The sequence below is a fragment of the Schistocerca piceifrons genome, chromosome 1, assembly GCF_021461385.2.
Source record: "Schistocerca piceifrons isolate TAMUIC-IGC-003096 chromosome 1, iqSchPice1.1, whole genome shotgun sequence".
Taxonomy (NCBI): domain Eukaryota; kingdom Metazoa; phylum Arthropoda; class Insecta; order Orthoptera; family Acrididae; genus Schistocerca; species Schistocerca piceifrons.
In genome coordinates this window covers 1,139,353,507-1,139,381,061 of record NC_060138.1, presented here as the reverse complement: position 1 = coordinate 1,139,381,061, position 27,555 = coordinate 1,139,353,507, and the positions used below count along the sequence as shown (strand labels likewise).

Here is a 27,555-nt window from a genome sequence, read left to right as displayed (position 1 = left end):
TTTTGGTACTTGACTTCTACACATAGTTTTACTGCTTTTGAAATGCAAATTATCCTTTTCCATTATAAAGATGTTTTTTTGAAACAAATATTACCTCACATGCACTCTGTGTACCACACAAACTGCGAACCAACTAAGTAGAGAAGACCTTGATGCAGGGTATTTGGAACTCATGAGCGAAGCAGTGGCTGCCATGACGACCAATGAACACCCAACAATGGCCATGTTTTGGCACTTGGAAGAAGTCTAGGGACATGCAACCAAGAAAACAACTGCACTGAAAATGGTGTTTGTGGAAAGAATGGCACTTAGAACATATGATATTTCCATCACTCTTCATGTCTTAGAAGGTTGTTTTTTTTAACTTTTGATCAACACTATCTGCTGTAAAAGTATGGGACCTATATTTTTATCAGATCTCAAATAATGGCACGACCAGTCTAGCGTGTTCGCATGCCGGCAGCCAGGAGTCATCGACAAACTGCACCAGGATAGATCATCAAGAGAGGAAACACCATCACACACCCAGCAAGGAACAGGAGGCAAGGCTGTAACAAGCTACAACACCACCATCCTCGGGCCAAGGATAAGGCCCGTCAGTACAGCGTCAGTGTCGGCGTCAGACCAGTGGCAATGACTCTGAAAATTCTGCACAAAAATGAAATCATCTAACTGACCAAACACGTGGAAGCATTTGGCCATTGGAGCTCCTGAACGTACTTATGCGTTAGAATCAAGAGCAAATCAATCTGTGCACTAATAAATCAGTATGTGCTGGACGTTATTTCAGCTACAATGCTTCCGTCTTGCAGTAGACCGTATGCTGGTGCCTTGAGATGGGGCAAACCGAGATGTTCGGGTGCCCAGGCGACAGCGTGGCAGCAAGCTCCAGCTGTTACTCACCCCCAGAGCGAGCCCGACGCCGATGCCGATGGGCGAGACGAGCGCGAACGTGAGCACGTAGCAGACGATGTAGCGCGGCCGCGTGCCCGCCGCGATCAGCTGCACGCCCACGCAGAAGGCCAGCACCAGCTTGTGCGCAGCCACCGCCCCCATCATGTAGTACACCAGGTTCGCCGTCTCCTGCAAAACGCCGGCACGCCGATTGGTGTGGGGCACACTCCCAGGGCACAGGCAAACACCTACCAAAGCTCGCATAACACGAAGCATAACAAGTGAGCGACCGCCTAGCCATGGCGCCAAGGCGGGCCTACAGCCGCCCTGAGTCCTAGCAAGGCTGGTTGACACACTAAGCATACTCCCTACCTTCATTCCCTCGTTTAAAGCAACACAACAGACATCATTAGCGTACCACAAAAACGATGGGATTCAATCTAAGCTGCAACTTGTCCATTCTGTATTCTACAACTATACTATTGGCCATCAAAATTGCTACACCACGAAGATGACGTGCTACACACGAGAGATTTAACCGACAGGAAGAAGATGCTGTGATATGCAAATGATTTACTTTTCAGAGCATTCACACAAGGTTGGCACCGGTGGCGACACGTACAACTTGCTGACATAACAAAAGTTTCCAACCGATTTCTCATACACAAACAGCAGTTGACCGGCGTTTCCTGGTGAATCGCGTTGATCGAGATCCAATGACTGTTAGCAGAATATGGAATCGGTAATACGGAACGCCGTGCTGGATCCCAACGGCCTCGTATCACTAGCAGTCGGGATGACAGGCATCTTATCCGCATGGCTGTAACGGATCGTGCAGCCACGTCTCGATCCCTGAGTCAACAGATGGGGACGTTTGCAAGACAACAGCCATCTGCCAAACAGTTCGACGACGTTTTGCAGCAGCACGGACTATCAGCTCGGAGACCATGACTGCGGTTACCCTTGACGCTGCATCACAGACAGGAGCGCCTACGATGGTGTACTCAACGACGAACCTGGGTGCACGAATGGCGAAACGTCATTTTTTCGGATGAATCAAGGTTCTGTTTACAGCATCATGATGGTCGCCTCCGTGTTTTGCGACATCGCGCGGAACGCACATTGGAAGCGTGTATTCGTCATCACCATACTGGCGTATCACCCGGCGTGATGATATGGGGTGCCATTGGTTACACGTCTCGGTGACCTCTTGTTCGCATTGGCGGCACTTTGAACAGTGGACGTTACATTTCAGAGGTGTTACGACCCGTGGCTCTACCCTTCATTCGATCCGTGCCAAACCCTACATTTCAGCAGGATAATGCACGACCGCAAGTTGTAGGTCCTATACGGGTCTCTCTGGATACATAAAATGTTCGACTGCTGCCCTGGCCAGCACATTCTCCAGATCTCTCACCAACTGAAAACGTCTGGTCAATGGTGGCCGAGCAACTGGCTCGTCACAATATGCCAGTCACTACTCTTGATGAACTGTGGAATCGTGTTGAAGCTGCATGGGCAGCTGTACTTGTACGCGCCATCCAAGCTCTGTTTGACTCAATGCCCAGGCCTATCAAGGCCGTTATTACGGCCAGAGGTGGTTGTTCTGGGTACTGATTTCTCAGGAGCTTTGCACCCAAATTGCGTGAAAATGTAATCACATGTCAGGTCTAGTATAATATATTTGTCCAATGAATACCCGTTTATCATCTATATTTCTTCTCGGTGTAGCAATTATAATGGCCAGTAGTGTAGATCCACAAGGTGTTGAATATTTTCAGAGATGGCAGTACTAATCCAAACAAGATTAAGAAGCTCAGTAAACATGGGTCCAGAAATGTATGCTTCCTGACATACGAGGATACTTACTCACAGAGAGGAACAATGCCGGCCGGAGTGGCCGTGCGGTTCTAAGCGCTACAGTCTGGAGCCGAGCGACCGCTACGGTCGCATGTTCAAATCCTGCCTCGGGCTTGGATGTGTGTGATGTCCTTAGGTTAGTTAGGTTTAATTAGTTCTAAGTTCTAGGCGACTAATGACCTCAGAAGTTAAGTCGCATAGTGCTCAGAGCCATTTGAACCATTTGAGAGGAACAAAAAACGTTTGGCTGCGGATGAAAGCACTGTCAACAGCGTCAGCAGAGTTTTTTCATGTCTCTCTGTGTCAAAGTACTCTCGATACACATTAATCTGTGCGTTAGCTGGTCTGTACATAGTTGTGTGGGTACAGCTGTGTTGTGCTCAAAGCAGTAATAATTGCGGGCGGCTCGAGGATTGGGTGCAAGTCTGGACTTGACGCCATTCCGGCGGCTTGCGTGTCCTTAACACCCCAATTATCTAACCGGAATTCGAACCACGTGTCATTCCTGACGAATCTCTACACCGATCAGACGTGACCGCTCCCCAACCATCTTCCCCAACTACATTATGAAACACGGTAAGGTGGGGTAAAGTGGCCATTGCGTTTTTTTCCCCTGAACAGCGCCTCTGCCTGGCGAGAAGTGGTCAAAATAGGTCTGACACACACCATCGCTGTTGCCAATGAATGTGTCGGAGGAATCTTGTTCCGTTATTTTTTAGTGTAGAAACTCTTCTAATTTTCAGTAGTCTGACATGTATTTTCCAATATCAATGTTTAAAAAACGTCTTTGGGAGGGGAGGGGGGGGGGGGGGAATGTTGTTTCTTTACCCCGTTAGGCCGGCCGCGGTGGCCGAGCAGTTCTAGGCGCTTCAGTCCGGAACCGTGCGTCTGCTAAGGTCGCAGATTCGAATCCTGCCTCGGGTATGGATGTATGTGATGTCCTTAGGTTAGTTAGGTTTAAGTTGTTCTAAGTTCTAGGGGACTGATGATCTCAGATGTTAAATCCCATAGTGCTCAGAGCCATTTGAACCCGTTAGGGTGGAGAAAGTAACCATTGGTTATGGCTTCGGAAAAATGTGTTTAGGTCCTTTTGATTATACTGTACATTTTTAGTTGCAAATATATAGTGTGATTCGTTATGACATGTAGATTCAAGATATGTAAGCAAACATGCTGAGCGTCAGTCAAACGTTTCCTCCTAACACTCAGAAAGTGCACTTTCCCAGACGAAACATTCCTTCTTGCCACATACACCTTGTGGAATAATTCTGACGCTAAAAACTAGATAACTTCTTGCTGATGATGAAGCGAATCGAAAGTTTGTCTTGTTACACGGCATCTTTGAACACATCAGGAAGGAGGTAAAATGATATTTAGACATTATATATATATTCCGCCACGCACATGTACTACGACTGGCAAAGATGTAAAAACAGGAGTCCATGAATTCTCCAGATTTGTGAAAATGCGCAGTCTCACAATGACTGACCGACTTACAGTGTAATCGTTGAACTCCGACCATTTGGGTAAGCTGCGTTTGACATGCTGACTGGTCTGATCGAGGTGAAAACCGTATTACGTGCCACGAGGAACCCTCTATACTTTCCAGTGGATCGAATCGCAAGCAGCTGGGTTTCTATTCCGACAGTCACGCCAGCCGCCCACGCCTTGCATATGGACGCATCATGCGAAAAACGACCGAGTGGACCATCATCTAGAGCTTATTTGAGTGGCATGCCTGCCGTGTGTGTTGTCGGCTGGTAAATTGGCAACTGTCGAATTACAAACGGCTCGGTAGCTAACTGCATAAGTGTCGAACTGAAAATGGTTTGGTAGCCAAGTGTACGAATGTCAAACTACAAATGGCTCAGTAGATAAGTGGGTAAGTGTAAAACTACACATTTGTTCAATCATCAGTCGCTCCTAAAATACTTTGTTGTTCACTTACAACTTCTTTTACCTCCACCAAAGATCTGCATATGTGAAAAATGTCAAACTGCGTTATGGTTTGATGGCCACATTTCACCTAGGACGGAGGAAGGTAACGGCATACTGCCTCCACAAGGTTCACGACTAGTGACGTAATTTTGGTGTTCAAAGCAACTTTCAGATTAAAGATTCAATTTGGCGTGTAAACTGTCCAACAGATGCAAAGCGTCTTCCACGTATCTATTTTTGCAATGGTCAATGCATTCTTAAACCAAACAAATACAACAACGCAGTTCCTCGCTCATCGCTTATGCACTATTTGCTCGCACGCACAAGCAATGGAAGATTACCATTCTGTGTCGGAAGGAGTTGGCTAGAGGAGGGGGAGAGGGGAGGAGGTTATTAGGTATTTTGCTCACAACACACTCAGCCAACGACGAGTGCTCTCACAGAATACGGAGGAGCGGCCAAGATGGACAGATAAGAATTACACAGTAGCGAGGTGCGCTGTTACTTCATCGGCGTCAAGTGTGCCGCTCACACGTTGCGTCTTTTCTTTTTGGGTGTGTGTGTGTCTCCTGCACCTCGGTCGCTTGCAGTCCGTCTCGTGCAGTGCGGGGAGCCTTCGGCGTCAACATGCACACAGATGCAAATGAGAGGGAAATGAGCAACAGGTGCGGCAAGGTCGCGGATCGCGCGAGACCAGCCGCGCCGCCACGCGGCCCGGCCTTGTACTTCCGCGGTGACGCCACTCACTGCCGCCATGGCGAGGTCCCCTCACCTGCAGCGCGGAACTGCATCGGAAGTCGTGCCTACTCACCTTGTAACGTGCGCCACCGCTACTCTATCGCTCCCCAGGCTATGTGTACGTCTATAATCGGCAACCCGTTGTACGGTGAGTTGCGGACGGTAAACACTTACATCATCGACACCCCCCCCCCCCCCCCCCCAATTGTGGTCACTTGTTCATCGGATGCCGGCCGGTGTGGCCTTGCGGCTCTAAGCGCTTCAGTTTGGAACCGCGTGACCGCTACGGTCGCAGGTTCGAATCCTGCCTCGGGCATGGATGTGTGTGATGTCCTTACGTTAGTTAGGTTTAAGTAGTTCTAAGTTCTAGGGGACTGATGACCTCAGAAGTTAAGTCCCATAGTACTCAGAGCCATTTGAACCATTTTTGTTCATCGAATGAACGGGAAACAGTGCGGAAAGAACGTCTCGGGGCCTTAAAGGTGTCATTATAAGCTCTACCTCTGCAGATCATCTCGTAGAGGTAAACCACCACCCAAATACCGCTGAAACTGATTTGGAGGTCTTCAAAGAAAGCCTTAAGACTCTAATGAAAACACGCGATGACTTTCACAAACAAAAAAGTAATAATACAAGGAAACAAAATTTTCAACGAATACCGAATACCATTCGGTCTCGTAAACTGACAACTGTCGGAAGAGCGGTGAATTGATCACATGCCTCTCCATATCCGCATCCAGTGACTCTTATGAGCTGAGGATGACACGGCGGACGGCCGGCTCCGTCGAGCTTTCAAGGAGTATTCGGAAGGAGTTTACAGGATATCATACAATAAAACACTGCCTCCCAAACTTAATCAATTATACAAAGACACATGTTTTTAGGCAAGATAATACCTTTAAATATAATTAATATTATTTACGCAAGATAGGACTTTTAAATATAATTAATATTTTAAAGTTCTATATTGCCTAAAAACAGGTGCTTTTCGACCTTACTTTCTCATTCTCTCCCTACGTTCACGCACACAATACACACTCAAATGGCTCAAATGGCTCTGAGCACTATGGGACTCAACTTCTGAGGTCATCAGTCCCCCAGAACGTAGAACTGCTTAAACCTAACTAACCCATGGACATCACATACATCCTTGCCCGAGGCAGGATTCGAACCTGCGACCGTAGCGGTCGCGGGGTTCCAGACTGGAGCGCCTAGAACCGCTCGGCCACACCGGCAGGCAATACACTCTCACATCAAATATGTTTACATTAGCTCTCGCACCATAAAAACTCCCACCAGCCATTCAACACTAACGCCACATTGGATAAAAATAATACGATGAACAACAGAGTAGCGACAGTAACCTAATATCTCTCGAAGAGTATGGTGACCACACGTTTCCCTAAATTTCGTTTTCTGTCTGAAAACTTACGGTACAAGGTGAGAATGAAATGAAAAAGGTGAAAGAAACAGTGCGTACATTTACAAGCACAAAGACAATATATCAAGAAGTACAGTAAGATGGAAAATCTAAGTTGCTCTTGGGAAAACAATATAAAAAGAGATTACTCTTTGGCACTTTTTTTCTGCCTACTTTGCTGATGACATGCTGTCAAGCCATATAAGGCATGAAAGCAAGAAAATGCCATCTTTTAAAATTCATGCGGAGACTAGTGAGCAATCACAACAAAATAAAATGCGCGTTTTTTGGCCTAAAATAGAGAACCAACATATTTTGTAAAATATGCTACAGAAATAAAAAAGAAAATGGCACGTAGGTGTCGAAATATGTTTGAGTAAAGAATAAAAGAAGGGATTACATTGTATTTTATAAAAGGAAGGGCTTTGAAAACCGAACTTACTACATAAACACGGGAAACGGCAACAGGAACTTCCGCTCCAGGAAGATGACTTTAAGTTTGGAATATGATAAAAAAAACGGGAACACTGGCAAGAAGAGCCCTCTGCTATGCTCTGTACAGACGTCTGAGGATATAGAAGTGAATACAGATTCCTTATTCGTTTTTGCAAAGAACCTTTTCGCAAATTGAGAGGCGGAGGACGGTGAATGTCCTAAATGTAAAGTCCAAATTTGCTGGCGCAGCGCAATTTGCACGATGTGGCACGTAAACGTCGCATAACGAGGCGAATCATGCACTGTGCTGGCGGTCATGAGATTAATATTTAGGTAGCGCGGTTTACTCCGGTCCTTTCAACGCTAATTAGATTTATAACACTAAAATCACGGTAGCAAGAGATACCGAATGCCGCTTGCAAAATGCCGTTCCATTAAAATAACTCCCAGCTACCCATCAACTCTGTATTCATTACCTATTGCCGAACAGTTACTGGAAGCGTTCACATCCACTAAATATTTAGCAGTATCAGTAGGGGCGATATTAAGTGGAAAACCACAGTGTAGTTTGCTGTTAAAATTCCAAGAGCGTATGCTCCACGAAGAATCGACCACTATATTGCTTCCACCTATGTACAGGGTGGTCCATTGATCGTGACAGGGCCAAATATCTCACGAAATAAGCGTCAAATAAAAAAATTACAAAGAATGAAACTTGTCTAGCTTGAAGGTGGAAACTAGATGGCGTTATGGTTGGCCCGCTAGATGGCGCTGTCATGGGTCAAACGGATATCAACTGCGTTTTTTTTTAAAATAGGATCCCCCATTTTTTATTACATATTCGTGTAGTACGTAAAGAAATATGAATGTTTCAGTTGGACCACTTTTTTCGCTTTTTGATAGATGGCGCTGTAATACAAACATATGGCTCACAATTTTAGGCGAACAGTTGGTAATAGGTAGGTTCTTTAAATTAAAATACAGAACGTAGGTGCGTTTGAACATTTTATTTCGGTTGTTCCAATGTGATACATGTACCTTTGTAAACTTATTTTTGAGAATGCATGCTGTTACGTGTGATTACCTGTAAATACCACATTAATGCAATAAATCCTGAAAATGATGTCCGTCAACCTCAATGCATTTAGCAATGCGTGTAACGACATTCCTCTCAACACCTAGTAGTTCGCGTTCTGTAATGTTCGCACATGCATTGACAATGCGCTGACGCATGTTGTCAGGCGTTGTCGGTGGATCACGATAGCAAATATCCTTCAACTTTCCCCACACAAAGAAATCCAGGGACGTCAGATCCGGTGAATGACCAATCCACCTGTCACGAAATACGCTATTCAATACCGCTTCAACCGCACGCGAGCTATGTGCCGGACATCCATCATGCTGGAAGTACATCGCCATTCTGTCATGCAGTGAAACATCTTGTAGTAACATCGGTAGAATATTACGTAGGAAATCAGCATACGTTGCACCATTTAGACCGCCATCGATAAAATGGGGGCCAATTATCCTTCCTCCCACAATGCCGCACCGTACATTAACCCGCCAAGGTCGCTGATGTTCCACTTGTCGCAGCCATCGTGGATTTTCCGTTGCCCAGTAGTGCATATTATACCGGTTTACGTTACCACTGTTGGTGGATGACGCTTCGTCGCTAAATAGAACGCGTGCAAGAAATCTGTCATTGTCGCGTAATTTCTCTTGTGCCCAGTGGCAGAACTGTACACGACGTTCAAACTCGTCGCCATGCAATTCCTGGTGCATAGAAATATGGTACGGGTGCAATCGATGTTGATGTAGCATTCTCAACACCAACGTTTTTGAGATTCCCGATTCTCGCGCTATTTGTCTGCTACTGATGTGCGGATTAGCCGCGACAGCAGCTAAAACACCTACTTGGGCATCATCTTTTGTTGCAGGTCGTGGCTGACGTTTCACATGTGGCTGAAAACTTCCTGTTTCCTTAAATAGGGTGATTATCCGGCGAACGGTCCGGACACTTGGATGATGTCGTCCAGGATAGCGAGCAGCATACATAGAACGCGCCCATTGGGCATTTTGATCACAATAGCCATACATCAACACGATATTGACCTTCTCCGCAATTGGTAAACGGTCCATTTTCACACGGGTAATGTATCACGAAGCAAATACCGTCCGCACTGGCGGAATGGCTCTGAGCACTATGGGACTTAACATCGGTGGTCATCAGTCCCCTAGAACTTAGAACTACTTAAACCTAACTAACCGAAGAACATCACATATATCCATGCCCGAGGCAGGATTCGAACCTGCGACCGTAGCAGTCGTGCGGTTCCGGACTGAGCGCCTAGAACCGCTAGACCACTGCGGCCGGCGCACTGGCTGAATGTTACATAATACCACGTAGTTATACATTTGTGACTATTACAGCGCCATCTGTCACAAAGTGAAGAAAATGGTACAACTAAAACATTCATATTTCTTTACGTATTGCACGAATATCTAATAAAAAAGGGGGTTCCTATTTTTTTAAAAAACGCAGTTGATATCCGTTTGACCTATGGCAGCGCCATCTAGTGGGCCAACCATAGCGCCATCTGGTTTCCCCCTTCAAGCTAGACGAGTTCCGTTCTTTGTAGTTTTCTCGTTTGATGTTTATTTCGTGAGATATTTTGCCCGGTCGCTATCAATGGACCACCCTGTACGTCCCACAAAAAGACGGAGAAGGTAAAATCAGAGAGATTCGAGTTCACACGAGGCGCTTTCGGCTTACAGTTCGTCACTGGAACAGGAGAGGGGGGAGAATGACTGGTACAGAAAGTATCCTTCTCCAGACTCCATAAGGCAACTTGCGAAGTGCAGAAGTAGGGATAGAAGTTGCCTTCTCTGTACGTTCGCGGTGGTAAAGTGCGCGTCATTTACGATGGCGGCCGAGTTTAGGTTCGTTCTGCGCATCTGACGTCACAAAAGACAGTCAGCCAATGAACAGAGAACGACGTGGCCAGAGCTCGACTGCAGTGTAGAGCACGGACGTCTTCAGTTTTAGAAACGTTTAGTCATAAATAAAGTAACTGAACAAAAGCAATGTCTTGATAACAGAATTTCTTTTATAGAAAGTTTGGAAAAAACGTTCCTTACACCAATTGCTTCATATTCTAATAATTAATTAAACCAAACAAGCAATAAGCCTCCTAATTCAGGCGATAGCAAGGAAAGGTGTTTGTATCATTCTCACTAACCGATTTTTCTCAATAAAGAACAGCGGTAACTGTTATTTCTTATTGTACTTCGGACGAAACGTGAGTAATTCATAGTCATACCAACAGTGTTTATCGATATTTTGCGTCATATTTTAAAATCCTCCTGGAAGTGTATTGGACGACGAGCTGTGTTAGCTTAATGGTTAAAGTGGTTGGCTGCTAAGTGAAAGGTTCTGAGTTCAAACCTTGTTTGGGGTTTAATTTAAAACAATATCGAAGTGTCTTACTTTCTGAATTTTATTCGTTTGAATGTAATTTTTTAACATTTCTAGTGGCAACTAAAATCCACCATGTGGAAAGTATACGCTATGGACTTTTTTTACCTCTGCAAACTCTTCAAAATTTCGTGTAATGGTTTACTACATTTAATGCTGCACAATAACAGCGTTGAACATCGAAACAAAATTAAGTCATCTATGGGGGGAAGGTATCAGTCAAGAAGATGTGTAAAAATAAAATTTTTGGACCAAATAATTTTTGTGTAATCGAATGATAAGTGTGTCAAAGCAGTCGGAACACCACGTGTCTGCACAGGCGAGCAGCGCAGTGATGTCAAAATCGCGCACATGGCGGAATGCAGGGAGCACGTCTCTGTAGCAGCGAAAGGGTTAATGCGGCCGTGGTGGCTTTACTTCATAAACTACGCTCTCCCCCCTAAACGTAAGTTTGCTTGGCGCGTGCAACTGGCAACGCAGCAATCTCCCGCGTCTGGGTGGGCATGCGCGAACCGCCAAGATAAAGGAATTGAACTATAGTAGACCCACAAGCGCTGTAGGGCTCCCACATAGGCGGACGGCGCCAGAAGCAAGTCTCCCCTTGTTTACGGACGCCAAGCGTGGCCCAGTGACCCACACTTTCTACTGCCGACATTCACAGCACAAAGAGCAAGCGTCGGGCACGCACCGTGGGAATGAAGCCCAACTGCAGGAAGAGGTCGCCAAGTTCATTATAGACGGGTTGTAAATAAAGCCGCGACCTCCGCCGGACCGGCAACGGCTCTGAAATAGCTGCGCGGTCAGGTGGTCAACTGGACACTTGATCCCTAACCACCGGAGTGGAGCGTCCGTTGCACAATGCGTGCTTCTGGCTGGACAGCTGCACTGGCGGGCAGCAACTAAAACTGGCGCCAGTTGTGTTGCAAGCGAGAGTCAGCTTGTCTTACTGCTCTAGCAGCCATGGAAAAGAGACACTGTGACCAATTTATTTGATTAAAAAGCGCAATAAGTAGAAACCTAAAATCAGTGGGGGATCGGTGGCCGGATTAATCTGAAAGGGCGGGTTGACCGATGGCCTCATTAGAAGAACAACAGTGGCATGAGCTGCTACGCCCAAACAGTGATGAGAGAGACACGCAGTAAAAAAAAGTAACAGTGTCTCAGAAAAGCGGCCGCGAGAATATATAGAGGGATGGGAAAGGATAGCAACGAGATGGGTGGACAATCTCAAGATAAGCTGCTTTATTTAGGCTGCTGCTCTTCAAGATAGGAAAACTCGGAGGCGTTTCGATGAGGGCTGTTTTCAACAGGGCACTCGAATGTGTGAGTGGTGAAGCTGCTGCGGAGGATGATAATGACTGGTTAACTTACTCGCATAGTCGCCTTCGCGAGGAGATCTCAGCTTCAGATAAGTGAAAGTGCTACAGCATAGGTGAACTCAGTGCATTTTTTCTAAAAAAAGTTTGAGGGTATTCCGACATGGGATATAATGCAGCGAAAATTAGTTATAACTGAAACATGGGATACTACCCGTCTGCTTTTAGCCATGACGTCATCAACATGTCGAACTAAAAATAAATGGTATCAGACTCTTCAGTTGACTTTGTTCAAATGAAGCAAGCGATACCGAGAAAAACAAACATACAAGAGAATGTGGTTTCGAACACTTCAGTTTACATCACCTCAAATGAAGCATGCAATTTGAGCGTACGCATATCCGTTTAAATGGTTCAAATGGCTTTGAGCACTATGGGACTTAACATCTGAGGTCATCAGTGCTATAGAACTTAGAACTACTTAAACCTAACTAACCTAAGGACATCACACACATCCATGCTTGAGGCAGGAGTCGAACCTGCGCCGTAGCGGTCGCGCGGTCCAGACTGAAACACCTAGAACCGCTCGGCCACTCCAGCCGGCTATATCCGTTTAGCACTACCATCGCCCACAATTAGTGGGCGAGGGTACTACATTCTTGTCGAACTGGTTGCCACTGATTCAATTGTCGAGAACGGTTGCCGCAGCTTCGAAGTGCTTGAAACAGTCAATGATATCGATTTTCCCACCAAAAACTGCACTCGTATTATTCGTATTGCAATTACCAACACGAAAAAAATGAAATAAAAAAATTACGTCCGTGAAATAAATCTTTTGCACTCTTCCATGTTCTCAACACCGTAAAAAAATTACTTTGTCGACGAAAAAGTTTAGGGGTACGCATCCCAGCGTTCCCCCAGAAAAACAGCACTGGGTGAACTGGATTTCATGTTGTAAGACATATGGAGGAGGACATGAAGATGATTTACCGTCGTTTTTCCCTGACCACTGTTTAAACACGTCACCTGTGAAGACTAGACTGTTGTGGTGGGTGCAAAATGATAGAAACAAAGAGAATGAAAAGTGATAGCTGTATGATTCCTGCTTCTGTCTAAAAGTGGTTACAGGGACCTTGAGCGTGATGTTCCCTTGCAACAAACGGACCACCCAGAACATCGACTTATCTACCTCGATAGATAACCAACTCAAGGCGCTGGAGTCTAATATGGGGGCCATCAACTGTACGCCAATATCTGCGCTCCCACTGTTGGTCAAATTCACGTTAATTTATTAATGTTTTATTGTTTACAATTTCGACAGCCGGCACCTGGAACCTAATGCGAGTAGTATTTTCATATAACTACAGAAAGTTGTGTACAACTGTTACTAAACATTCGCTTCAAGATTTGTAATGGAGTTTAAGCATTTGCAATAATTGGTGGAATTCACTATTAAACAAAAAAGGAAAAACACCATGAACCATTAAACAATAGCGCTGTATTTGTTGTCATCTACACTACCATCGCAGCAGGTGGCTTACTGGCCTTTCCTAATGTTAACGCCGGCCGCTGTGACCGAGCGGTTCTAGGCGCTTCAGTCCGGAACCGCGCTACTGCTACGGTCGCAGGTTCGAAGACTGCCTCGGGCATGTATGTGTGTGATGTCCATAGGTTAGTTAGGTTTAAGTAGTTCTAAGTTCTAGGGGACTGAGACCTCAGATGTTAAGTCCCATAGTGTTCAGAACCATTTGTACCTAATTTTAACCAGTGGGATAGCTCAGGATTAAGGAACATACATTAGTCAGGAAGTGCCTGTTGCAGAATTCTGCATCTACGACCCATGTTAACATTGCGCGAATAAATCGCCGACTTCTGATGACAAAATCCTAAATCTCAAGAACCAGAGTTCCAGGAACCCGTACCATATCCAAACAATCCTGAACCCGCCACACGTCAGCCTTGAGATAGGGCCACAGTTGAGCTAGCACCGTCGACCATAGTCCCAGTGTGCTCAAAAAGATCTACCACTCCACTGTCCGCAGCATGCTCTTGCTGGGAGACCCATGTACGTTACGTAGAAGTTCTCATTCAATCTGCTGTTTCTGTGTTTTGGCCACACATCCACAGCCCTTGATCATCATCTGTGTAGAAATTAATTCCGGGGTCAGTGAACGCCCAGTGATTCACAACACAACACATTTTTGTCCCCTCATGAGCTGAACTACTTACTTCATGGTCGACTACTGAAGCGAGGCTGCAATTCAGCGATGTCGCCAGAGATGTCAGGTTTCCTAACGGCAGATATTACGGTTACAGACTTCGTACAAACTACACCTGCTGTACTGGATGAAACAGCTCTGTGGTTACGAGACTAAGTTGTATTTGGAAGGAGTAGGGTACAAATCAACTATCATTAGCATTTACGTTTTCTGTTCAGGCGAAAGGTGTGATTGTTCCTTTGAAGAACCTAATCCATAGCCAATATCCTTCGCATCTGTATCCAACATGGGGAAGTCATTCACTGGTTACTGCCATCCAGCCATAAATATGACCCATCTACAAGATTTCATAGCAATCCGTGTCACCAACAGGTTGTTGCTCATGGCAGTTGCCTCTGGCAGAGAAGGTTTACCCCAAATCGAGGTATACACGATAGGGCCACTCCCTTGACGTACTGGCAGATGAAAAGCTGAATGCCTCCACTACATCGAACACGGAGGGTCCCATACGTTAGGGACTCACAATATGATGATACCGCAGATATCCTGTGTACGACTTCCACTCCGATGTCTGACTACATCCAAGAGTAAAGACGTGCGCCCTCTCACATACAGGTGATCAAAAGTCAGTATAAATTTGAAAACTTAATAAACCACGGAATGATGTAGATAGAGAGGTAAAAATTGACACACATGCTTGGAATGACATGGGGTTTTATTAGAACAAACAAAAAAAAAAAAAACAAAGTTCACAAAATGTCCGACAGATGGCGCGTGAAAAATCTCTTGCGCGCGTCGTTTGGTGATGATCGTGTGCTCAGCCGCCACTTTCGTCATGCTTGGCCTCCCAGGTCCCCAGACCTCAGTCCGTGCGATTATTGGCTTTGGGGTTACCTGAAGTCGCAAGTGTATCGTGATCGACCGACATCTCTAGGGATGCTGAAAGACAACATCCGACGCCAGTGCCTCACCATAACTCCGGACATGCTTTACAATGCTGTTCACAACATTATTCCTCGACTACAGCTATTGTTGAGGAATGATGGTGGACATATTGAACATTTCCTGTAAAGAACATCATCTTTGCTTTGTCTTACTTTGTTATGCTAATTATTGCTATTCTGATCAGATGAAGCGCCATTTGTCGGACATTGTTTATAACTTTTGTATTTTTTTGGTTCTAATAAAACCCCGTGTCATTCCAATCATGTGTGTCAATTTGTACCTCTCTATCTACATTATTCCGTGATTTACTCAGTTTTCAAATTTATACTGACTTTTTGATCACCCACTACACGAGATAACTCTGATTCAGTTGCTACAGAATACAGAAGGACGGGAAAAAGGTAGTTTCAAGTGAGGAAGTAACTGTGTCGCCTTCAGCTTGATGCTGTCTTAAATGCACGTGATGGTAATGTCCAATGCTTGTCACGGTTTCTCCTCTTTTTCTATGAAGTGCAGTCAGCGTGCACAAAGTGTGCAACCAGTTCTAGTTGACGAGACGAACAGAGGAGGGAACTTATGTCCACCTTCGCTACCTGAGCGGCACGCCAGCTCAGAGCTGGCAGACTGCAGTGACTCACTGACCTGCAAATGGAAATGGAAATGCCGTGTGGCTAGGGCCTCCCGTCGGGCAAACCGTTCGCCTGGTGCAAGTCTTTCGAGTTGACGTCACTTCGGCGACTTGCGTGTCGATGGGGACAAAATGATGATGATAAGGACAACACAACACCCAGTCCCTGAGCGGAGAAACTCTCCGACCCAGCCGGGAATCGAACCCGGGCCGTTATGTATGACATTCCGTCGCGCTGACCACTCAGCTACCAGGGGCGGACACTCACCTGCAGGCCGACGGCCAGCCCCTCGAACAGCTCGTGGACAGAGAGCGCCAGGACGATCAGCAGGCCACGCAGCGACGACAGCACAGAGTCGTCCCCGTCGACGTCATCGACGTCCAGGTGTACGTGCACGTGCGCCTGCCCGTGGTGCACGTGCTTGGCCGGGTGATGCACCGGCTTGGATGGATGGTTGCTGTTGGTGTCTGCCCACGTGTTGGTACCGTTTGATAATTTCTTCTCGTCCGCACTGTTCAGCCCGACTGGCGACACCTAATAAGGAGGGAAGGAAAAAACACTTTCTTTACTTTTAAGTGCTGCAAAGAGTGAATATGATTTATTATTTTCGCTGTGGCAAAAAGACCAGAGGAAGATTAAAAATCAACGCTCACAAAGACAAAACAAGAACATGGACACTGATACAGGATATTGTTAATGGGACATTGTCTGCTCAGATCTGATTACCGACGAGTCCCTTGGCCAATTGGTAAACTGGAACACTATCTCCGAAGACTGCATCCAGCACCTCACTATGTTTCGTTGCTGGATTCCACTCTAGCTAGAGGAAGCTATCAAGATAATGAAATTGTTGCCCAAGACAATCATTCTATCACAGGTGCCGACCTGCAATTATATATACGGTGTAATCTATGAATAAAATTTCGTTTCTGCGGGGTTACAAGGGTATTGTTCAAAATGTTCAAATGTGTGTGAAATCTTATGGGACTTAACTGCCAAGGTCATCAGTCCCTAAGCTTACACACTACTTAACCTAAATTATCCTAAGTACAAACACACACACACCCATGCCCGAGGGAGGATTCGAACCTCCGCCGGGACCAGCCGCACAGTCCATGACTGCAGCCCCTTCGACCGATCGGTTAATCCTGCACGGCTACAAGGGCATTCATTTATAATGTTGCAATACTGTGTGGTCTCTTTAAACGGTCAGGTAAGTTAATCTTGACTTCACTATTATAGAATCCGTTCACTTTTACGAACAGTAGTGTAAGACATCAAAATAACATAACTAACGAAAGACTCGCAAATAAATAATGTGACACAGATTCAGGTTTAGGAAAATCACCATGATTGAAGCAACCTACTGTCCTATACACACACATCAAAAAGAGTTTTGCATCGCCCAGGTCCCCAGAACTCTTGAAGATAGACGTTGGCTGTGGACATTGTATCACAGACACAGTCCTTTGACTGTTCAGAGATGTCACTAAACCCGCCCAAAAGATGTAAACAACCATGCATGAGCAGCGCCTATTAGACGGAAGGGGTCCGACAGCCGATCACTTCCAGTCATTCCACCAGGAAGGAGGTACACGGCTCGTGTTGTCCGTAGTTCAACCATGCCTAGACTGTCAATTCCGCGGTTCCATCGCGTCCGCATTGTTACTTTGTGCCAGGAAGGGCTCTCAACAAGGGAAGTGTCCAGGCGTCTCGGAGTGAACGAAAGCGATGTTGTTCGGACATGGAGGAGATACACAGAGAAAGGAACTGTCGATGACATTCCACGCTCAGGCTGCCCAAGGGCTACTACTGCAGTGGATGACCGCTACCTACGCATTATGGCTCGGAGGAACCCTGACAGCAACGCCGCCATGTTGAATAATGCTTTTCTTGCAGCCACAGGACGTCGTGTTACGACCAAACTGTGGCAATAGGCTGCATGATGCGCGACTTCACTCCCGACGTCCATGTCAGGTCCATCTTTGTAACCACGACACCATGCAGCGCGGTGCAGATGGACCCAACAACACGCCGAATGGACCGCTGAGGATTGGCATCACGTTCTCTTCACCAATGAGTGTCGCATATGCCTTCAACCAGACAATCGATGGAGACGTGTTTGGAGGCAACCCGATCAGGTTGAACGCCTTAGAAACACTATCCAGCGAGTGCAGCAAGATGGAGGTTCCCTGCTGTTTGGGGTGGCATTATGTTGGGCCGACGTATGCCGCTGGTGGTCACGGAAGACGACGCAACGGCTGTACGATACGTGAATTCCATCCTCCGACCGATAGTGCATCCATATCGACAGCACATTGGCGAGGCATTCGTCTTCATGGACGACAATTCGCGCCCCAATCGTGCACATCTTGTGAATGACTTCCTTCACGATAACGACATCGCTCGACTAGAGTGACCGGCATGTTCTCCAGACATGAACCCTATCGAACATGCCTGGGACAGATTGAAAAGGGCTGTTTATGGACTACGTGACCCACCAACCACTCTGAGGGATCTACGCCGAATCGCCGTTGAGGAGTGTCTTGAAGAACTTGCGGATAGGATGCCAGGACGAATACAGGCATGCATCAATGCAAGAGGATGTGCTATTGGGTTTTATTGGTAACGGTGTGTACAGGAATCTGGACCACCATCTCTGAAGGTCTCGCTGTATGGTGGTACAACATGCTATGTGTGGTTTCCATGAGCAATAAAAAGGGAAGAAATGGTGTTTATGGTGATCTCTATTCCAAGTTTCTGTACAGGTTCCGGAACTCTCGGAATCGAGGTGGTGCAAAACTTTTTTTGATGTGTGTAATTGCGGTAGCGTGGTTCTGTCCTTCCCACAATTATTAAGTCACAGTCACCCAGATAGATGGTGGCTCTTAAGGGCTACTTACGCTTCGGTTAACCAGGTATATAGCCTTGAGTTGTTGATCGACCCCTCCCCAAACCCTTACTTTTCCAACTCCGAGCCTACACATTCTGTGAAGGCTTGTAGGGCTACTCTCTACCTCTACCAGAGGGTGTGTGTGGGAGAGTGCCAGAGTGCCAGAGGCTGGAGAGGGCATGGTGGGGGGGGGGGGGGGGGCGGGGATTAGTGAAATCGCACGCACTCCTTTCCACTGTAGGAGATATCAGATTCAGATAAATTGTTGCTTCATTCACAAATGCTTTCGTTTTGCAATGACATTAAGGAACAGCGAGTGCTACTCATGCAGATTAACCTGTCTATTTAATCTGCACGCGGTTTTGGAATCCTTTTGAAATAATCTCACAGGTGAAGATAAAATGGCTCTGAGCACTACGGTACTTAACTGCTGAGGTCATCAGTACCCTAGAACTTAGAACTACTTAAACCTAACTAACCTAAGGACATCACACACATCCAAGCCCGAGGCAGGATTCGAACCTGCGACCGTAGCGGTCGCGCGGTTCCAGACTGTTGCGCGTAGAACGCTCGGCCACCCCAGTCGGCACGGATGAAGATAATTCTGCGCAAAACACTGCCGGAGATTCGATAACTCTTGACATCAGTGACGTCAAGAAGCCAGCAAAATGCCATTCAAGGAAAAACCACGGGAAATTGCACGAAACAGGTTGCAATTCAAAGTAAAATTTTGTGTAACAGCAAGGATCTGAAAGCGATTGTTGTACACTGATCTGCCGAGCCAGTAGCAAAAGCAAAATCGGTATGGCGCACATAAAAAAAATGGTCAAAGCCTTGTATGTATATATCAACTTGTTACCACTGCCAGTCCTGTATCTTATATAATCTAAAAGGAGGAACTTACGAATGGCACGTGTCGAAGGGGTTGGTCCAGTGACGTTTAGCTTGAGGGTACAAGAACTGAAAGGGTGAGGAGCGTCCATGATACAATGAAGGCATATACCGAGAAAGATAAAGCACTGTCTGGACAATTCGGTACGGTGAATCTCGAATTCAGTTGGAATACCTGCTAATATACATCAAATAATCGGATTTTTCCGAGATGTCAGTGCATCTTCTGCTTCAGGCAAGATGGTAGGCAACTGATGTGAAGAGAAATTTGAGATCAAATAGAGCAGAAAACTTAAGACATGAACTCCAGTCGTCACCAAGGCACCGTGTAAAACTGCAATGACTCGGTTATGATAAGATAAATAAGGAATAACTGCCATCACCCGCAGGGCATCTCGGCATTTTTCACATTTACAAATTTGGCAGAAGCGAGAGAAGTCGTAGGCGACACTCGTTAATCCTCGGGCAGCCAGGGGACCGAACTTCAGAATTTTCAATTCATAGTCCGCAACGAATCACAAGGGTCTAATTCCAATTTATGAACTCCGTCATCTCGCGGAAGTGAAGTAGTCACTGGGAGAAAGTAGTATGTGTGGCTGCCTAGATAAATGGCTGCTATACTTTATGGATTTCACGTCTGCAACTAAGACGGGCATTTTCCCAGGACCACAATTCGCAATTATAGGAATCTGCAACAGTTTCACCAAATGATTTGGCCATCAAAGTCGAATTGACTACCTGGAGCATACAGTGTGGGAGATTAGTTGAAGCCCAAAATAATTATCATATATGATACATATATTCAGTCTGAAGCGACAAATGAAATTTTTACCAATGGCGGGATTCGAACCCACGTCTCCCGCTCACTAGGCAGATGCGTTAACCACTACGCTTTGTATACGTGCTTTGCATAAGTGCTAGCACGTCTCCCTCCTTAGTTCAAATTCTCATTCACACCGTCGCCTAAACTCCAACCACATTACAGAGACTCACCAAATGTATTGGAGTAGCACCTCAGCATCGAACGAAATGGGGGATCCTGCCTGAAACCCTGGCGTAGGTGTTTTAATCAAATGAAATTATGTGGTCCCAGAGCCCTTTCAAGTCTCAAACATCTATGATCTATACACGCTGACTGAAGCAACGAATGAAAGTCTGTGCCAAGGCCAGGATTCGAACCTGGGTCTCCAGCTGACTAACCATATGCGCCAACCACTACGCCATCCTGCACAGTAGCCATGCACAACTGCACGTACTGGCCAGTCTCTGGAACCACATAGGTTCATTTAATTAGCTTTTAGTTAACTAGCTCTTCCGTCGCTTCTTCGTAGAACAAATTCATAATTGTATACTAAGAAATTCCACAATTTTATACCGTTAATTTCTAATTATTATTGAGGCTATCAAGCCTTCTCGTCTGACCACCGCCGGCCGCTGTGGCCGAGCGGTTCTAGGCACTTCAGTCCAGAACCGCACTGCTGCTACGGTCGCAGGTTCGAATCCCGCCTCGGGCATGGATGTGTGTGATGTCCTCAGTTTAGTTAGGCTTAAGTAGTTCTAAGTCTAGAGGACTGATGACCTCAGATGTTTAGTCCCGTAGTGCTGGGAGCCATTTGAACGTCTGGCCATTTGCTAGTCGTAGGCTGTTCCAGCTCGCTTGCCTAATGCCGGGCAGCCAGACGCCCACAGACACAAGTGGGCAAGGGTGGTCAAAAGGCTGACGGGGGCAACCAGACAGCTGGACCGGAGCACGGAGCCTGCGCCACAGTTCTGTCTGGCACAGTGTACGCGGCAAGCTCGGCCAAGTGAGTGTACTGGCTCCGCCTGCCCGTGAGATAGTTGAGGAGTGCCCTGCAGTGCTGGAGCAGCTTTTGTTAGTGAATGGGGTGGCGACAGAAGCTGCTACGTTAACAGAGGTCCTCTAAGACAGCCGAGGCAGAGTACGTGTTATGCACACCTTCGGGTCGCTGCCGCTGGAGCCGCCCAGCATGGCGGGCTGCGGCTTGGGCACCTCCCTGATCAGCTGCTGGCTGCTGCTAGACAGCAGGTAGGGGTCGTCCTCCTGCAAGGACGGCCTCTTCGTCTCCCCTGCCTGCTGCGGCGCGCTCAGCTTCTTCTCCAGGTCGACCGCCACCACGCGCAGGCCCTCCAGGACCAGCACACGTTCACTCTCCTGCGCAACATCCAGACCTACGCTGTGACGCGTCGCACCTCACCAGACTATTTGTTTCGCTACGAAGACTGAGAGGTGGCATGAGCCCCCTCTCATATTTCTATCTTACTCTGAGTAATTCGATTTTCCTCTCTAATTGCATGCGGTGAAAAGTTGCTATTCCTTCACACACGGACTTCCCACGCAGCGGCTCTCGTCACCCGGGTGGTCCGGTGACAGGCGGGGTCTGCTGAGCTTGGAAGGGTTAAGCCGATGGGTGTGAGGAAGTCGAGTGGATACTTTCCAGACGCCGACATTGTCGTAAGAGCGGCGGCGACACGTCCACAGGGGCCTGACGGAGCGGCTGGGCTAGAGATTCTGATACTTCACAGAAACTTAGTGAAAACACTTCTGGCGGGCTACCAGCGAGGCGTGGGAATGACTTGTGTTCCCAGGCAGTCTTGGCGGGCAAATTCCCGCGTTTTCTGCAAAATCATAGCTGTGATTGGCTTGCTCAGGGAATAGCTCCGTGACGTAGCAAAATCGGCGCAGAAATTGGCGTCATGTATCTCCATTGGTGGACTAGTAGTGCGTCGGCAATAGAGTGGAATTTTCCGCCGGTTTTCGAGTTGCTGATTGGAACGTTTAACCACGGCCACTGTCGTGGGGGCGGGAATGTTCTGTGTTTGGCTTGTACGGGGGCTCTTGAGAGAGTCGGCTCTCGCCTTTCGGTCAAAGTAGGTTACAAGACTGAGCTCTCGCTGCTCTGGACAGCCTGCCTTCCGTTGGCTGTCTAATATACTTTCATTTAATTGTAACTGTTTGACGAAGGTGCTGAAGTTTCGACTTCAACGTAACTTTCCGAGTACAGTTGGCAACTGAGCGTTCTGCATACAAGCGGCCTATGTTGTATGTCTTTGGCATTTTTGGCTAAAGTTGGTTGTATCGGAGTTACTGTGTAACTTCGCTTGCTAAAATCAATCACTGTACCGTCAGTGATTGTATGGCGGGCCTTCTTCGTCTCCATCAGAGGCGTATTTGTGTTGCTAGGAAGTCTTAGTCTGGAATAACCAGACCAGGAGAATTTGTTTCGGGCTATACTCACGACATTATCATCACCACGACGGGACGTCAAAGCAACCAGCCATCGCCTCTGGTATGGCAGATCGTATCCTTGCAGTTAAGAAGACAGCTTGGTAATGTATGTCCGCAGCACCGGCAAAGCAGGCAATTTTGCTAGGTGATAATCAGAGCTCAGCAGAGCGCGCCTGTTCGTCTTTTCTAACTTTGTTCTGTCTTGGGTGTTCATTGTCTGAGTTATCACTACTGTAGCAGCAATTAATGTTGGGTTGGCTGGGTGTGTCTCTTAAGATTTGAGTTGCAAGGAATTGGCTCCACATACCACTTGGTCATAAATGTCACAGTCTAGTTTATGGACAACTTCACCTTCACAGCCTTTATTTGAGTATCCAATTTGTTGTATTGTAAATGTTTTGTGTGTTTTGTTTATTATTTTGAGTTTAGTCATAGTAAATCAAATTGTTATTTTGGACAGAACTTTCATTCTGTTAATCGGTAGAGCAACCCTTTCATTTCTCACTACGTTAACGAGACTTTCATTAATTTCTATCAAATTAAATTATTGCAGGTGCCAAACTCTTTTCTACCCCACTTGCAGGGTCGATTAGAGTCAGTTTGGGTTCCTTCTTAATCCATGTGCAACAGCAAAAGTCGGAGTTAGAAAAGGGGGGGGGGGGGGGGCTTAGAGCATCATTTCCATATGAAGATTCTAGAAGAATTTAGTGTTAAATACACTGCTAGCCCCGGCACCTCGCAAGACTACAGGAGCGACCAGGGCTACAGTGCTCGAATACTGTGTTGAGGAATGTTTCGTGGCAGGCAGGCATCAGCCACGTCTAGTAGGGGCACGCCATAAAATGGCCTGCTGTTCAGAGGGACGAAAGGCAATGTGCGCAGCCGCGACGCGAGTATCGAAGTCCTACCAGCAAACCTACAGGGGACAGGCAAAATAATGTGAACAGTAGTGGTAATGGGAAGGTTGTTTTTGATAGTCAACAACGCAGGTAAGGTACGTGTCGAGCTCGATCGCACTTCATTCACCATTCAGTGCTCGTATTTCATATTTCTAATCCCAGCATTCTGGTATTCGGTAATACACTCCTGGAAATGGAAAAAAGAACACATTGACACCGGTGTGTCAGACCCACCATACTTGCTCCGGACACTGCGAGAGGGCTGTACAAGCAATGATCACACGCACGGCACAGCGGACACACCAGGAACCGCGGTGTTGGCCGTCGAATGGCGCTAGCTGCGCAGCATTTGTGCACCACCGCCGTCAGTGTCAGCCAGTTTGCCGTGGCATACGGAGCTCCATCGCAGTCTTTAACACTGGTAGCATGCCGCGACAGCGTGGACGTGAACCGTATGTGCAGTTGACGGACTTTGAGCGAGGGCGTATAGTGGGCATGCGGGAGGCCGGGTGGACGTACCGCCGAATTGCTCAACACGTGGGGCGTGAGGTCTCCACAGTACATCGATGTTGTCGCCAGTGGTCGGCGAAAGGTGCACGTGCCCGTCGACCTGGGACCGGACCGCAGCGACGCACGGATGCACGCCAAGACCGTAGGATCCTACGCAGTGCCGTAGGGGACCGCACCGCCACTTCCCAGCAAATTAGGGACACTGTTACTCCTGGGGTATCGGCGAGGACCATTCGCAACCGTCTCCATGAAGCTGGGCTACGGTCCCGCACACCGTTAGGCCGTCTTCCGCTCACGCCCCAACATCGTGCAGCCCGCCTCCAGTGGTGTCGTGACAGGCGTGAATGGAGGGACGAATGGAGACGTGTCGTCTTCAGCGATGAGAGTCGCCTCTGCCTTGGTGCCAATGATGGTCGTATGCGTGTTTGGCGCCGTGCAGGTGAGCGCCACAATCAGGACTGCATACGACCGAGGCACACAGGGCCAACACCCGGCATCATGGTGTGGGGAGCGATCTCCTACACTGGCCGTACACCACTGGTGATCGTCGAGGGGACACTGAATAGTGCACGGTACATCCAAACCGTCATCGAACCCATCGTTCTACCATTCCTAGACCGGCAAGGGAACTTGCTGTTCCAACAGGACAATGCACGTCCGCATGTATCCCGTCCCACCCAACGTGCTCTAGAAGGTGTAAGTCAACTACCCTGGCCAGCAAGATCTCCGGATCTGTCCCCCATTGAGCATGTTTGGGACTGGATGAAGCGTCGTCTCACGCGGTCTGCACGTCCAGCACGAACGCTGGTCCAACTGAGGCGCCAGATGGAAATGGCATGGCAAGCCGTTCCACAGGACTACATCCAGCGTCTCTACGATCGTCTCCATGGGAGAATAGCAGCCTGCATTGCTGCGAAAGGTGGATATACACTGTACTAGTGCCGACATTGTGCATGCTCTGTTGCCTGTGTCTATGTGCCTGTGGTTCTGTCAGTGTGATCATGTGATGTATCTGACCCCAGGAATGTGTCAATAAAGTTTCCCCTTCCTGGGACAATGAATTCACGGTGTTCTTATTTCAATTTCCAGTAGTGTATAATAATTCAGGCCCTGTTAATAATTTCTATGGGTTGTCTAATTTATTTGACGATGTTTGCAGTTTGTCTCACACTGATCTGTGAGAGGAGCTTGGCGCTAGGAATTTTCTTTATTGACGGGCGAGGGCAGCAGTCTACCTAGCAGCCATGATAGCTTCCCGTTTCCCATCCCTTTTCCGATCGCCAGGGTAGCACGTGGCGTCGTTTGAACGTTCAGTAGTGGCCCAAGTTTCTCCTGTTCTCTATTCCCCAACCTGCCTTACCAACCTTGTAACTGCTATTTCCGCTCGATTTTAACGTCGCGAGGTCGCCTCCCTGTGCGATTCCGGCCCTCTGATTAGCCAGTTCAGGTGCGCGCCCGTTTTTCGCGGGTGGGCGCAAACCGCCCTTCGCGGGTGGATAGTGGACAAAGAGGCATTGGGCAATTCTAGTTTGACCGTGCCTACGACTGGAGGTACTGCTTCCAGAAGATGAAGTTCGGTAAGCATGACCGCCGACGTGCACTGTAGCTTCCTGCCTTGCGGCCCAGAGGGAATTTTATAGGTCATTTTACTGATGTGCGTTCCTTAAATTACGGTCTATGCAATTTTTCTGGGTTATAAGACTGTAGCCGGCCGGTGTGGCCGTGCGGTTCTAGGCGCTACAGTCTGGAACCGCGTGACCGCTACGGTCGCAGGTTCGAATCCTGCCTCGGGCATGGATGTGTGTGATGTCCTTAGGTTAGTTAGGTTTAAGTATTTCTAAGATCTAGGGGACTGATGACCACAGATGTTGAGTCCCATAGTGCTCAGAGCCATTTAAACCATTTATAAGACGGTAGGTTTGCCTTGTACAGTTGGTCAAAATGTGCGCGATGTGTTGGTTAGTCACAGTAGCTTGCAGTTCGGCACTAAAGTGTATACTTTCATGCTCACTTTTCCGCTTCGTCAGGCAGTAGCTCTTTCAGTTCTCCCGTGCAAAATTTGACTCAGAATTTAGGTCTTCCTAGTTTGAAACCTTGTGCCCTTTGTCCTACGCCACATGGTGAGTGTCTGGCGCCCCTTCACGTTTCGTTAACGTAGTCGGACCGCGAGCCAAAGTCATCTAGTATCCCCTGTATGAATAATTTCGCGTCTTGCTGGTTTTATTCCTTTAGTACCAGAGGCTACCGTTAACTCACGCGCAAGAGTAAATTCGAGAGGGTACAGTTGCAGGACCTTTTTGGCACTGTTCGACAAGAAATCTCTTAGTTCCCACTTGGACAGATAAACGACCTCGAGATTTCGTCGTACTTTGCACCAGGTTCTCTTTCATTTGAGTAATATTTTCCAGTGTTGGAACGGCTTTGGGATAGTTAACCTCTTTTATTCGCTACGAAGTCCGTTTCGCGCCATTTTGCCACAAAGTTTTGCGTTGCAGACTTTTATGGCTGTTCTTCAAGACACTTTCAATCTGAAACTCTTGCTCAGACTGTTTCGCACAGTTTTCCACGAATTGTGGTTTGTAAACACTCGACAATCAATACGCATTGTTTTATAATGAGCACCGTTTTGCGTTGCATTCAAGTGCCGATTAAACACGTCCCCTTCTAGAATGAGATTTTCAGTCTGCAGCGGAGTGTGCGCTGATATGAAACTTCCTGGCATATTAAAATTGTGTGCCGGACCGAGACTCGAACTCGGGACTTTTGACTTTCGCGGGCAAGTGCTCTGCAGAGTGAAAATCTCATTCTGGAAACATCCCCCAGGCTGTGTCTAAGCCATGTCTCCGCAATATCCTTTCTTGCAGGTTCGAAGAAGAGCTTCTGCCAAGTTTGGAAGGTAGGAGACGAGGTACTGGCAGAATTGAAGCTGTGAGGACGGGTCGTGAGTCGTGCTTGTGTAGCTCAGATGGTAGAGCACTTGCCCGCGAAAGGCAAAGGTCCCGAGTTCGAGTCTCCGTCCGGCACACAGTTTACATCTGCCAGGAAGTTTCACGTCTCCTTCTCTCACACAGTGAAAAGTAATGACACATCGAAATAATCGGGACACAGCACGCGTGAGATGCGCACGCGTGAACGTGTGCCTCTAAATCACCGTTTCCATTATATTCTGATGTGTGCAGTTCTCTTGTTCAGTAACGAGAGTCACTTCCACGCCAATCTTACAAATATCTTACAAGCCAGTTTTGT

At 47.2% G+C, this 27,555-nt stretch overlaps 1 protein-coding gene across 2 annotated transcripts in view; it reads right to left on the bottom strand.

Annotated features, from left to right (window-relative positions):
* The window catches only part of LOC124801103, a 140,180-nt gene that overhangs the window by 72,395 nt on the left and 40,230 nt on the right, over positions 1-27,555 (bottom strand). Inside the window, exons 4-6 of one of the 2 annotated variants that reach the window (XM_047263050.1) lie at positions 21,611-21,826; positions 16,137-16,403; positions 904-1,083 (exon numbers count right to left, since the gene is read on the bottom strand). In XM_047263050.1, the coding sequence (XP_047119006.1) occupies positions 904-1,083; positions 16,137-16,403; positions 21,611-21,826 (663 nt within the window). The remainder of the gene's footprint in view (positions 1-903; positions 1,084-16,136; positions 16,404-21,610; positions 21,827-27,555) is intronic. The other variant, XM_047263051.1, reaches the window with a different exon arrangement.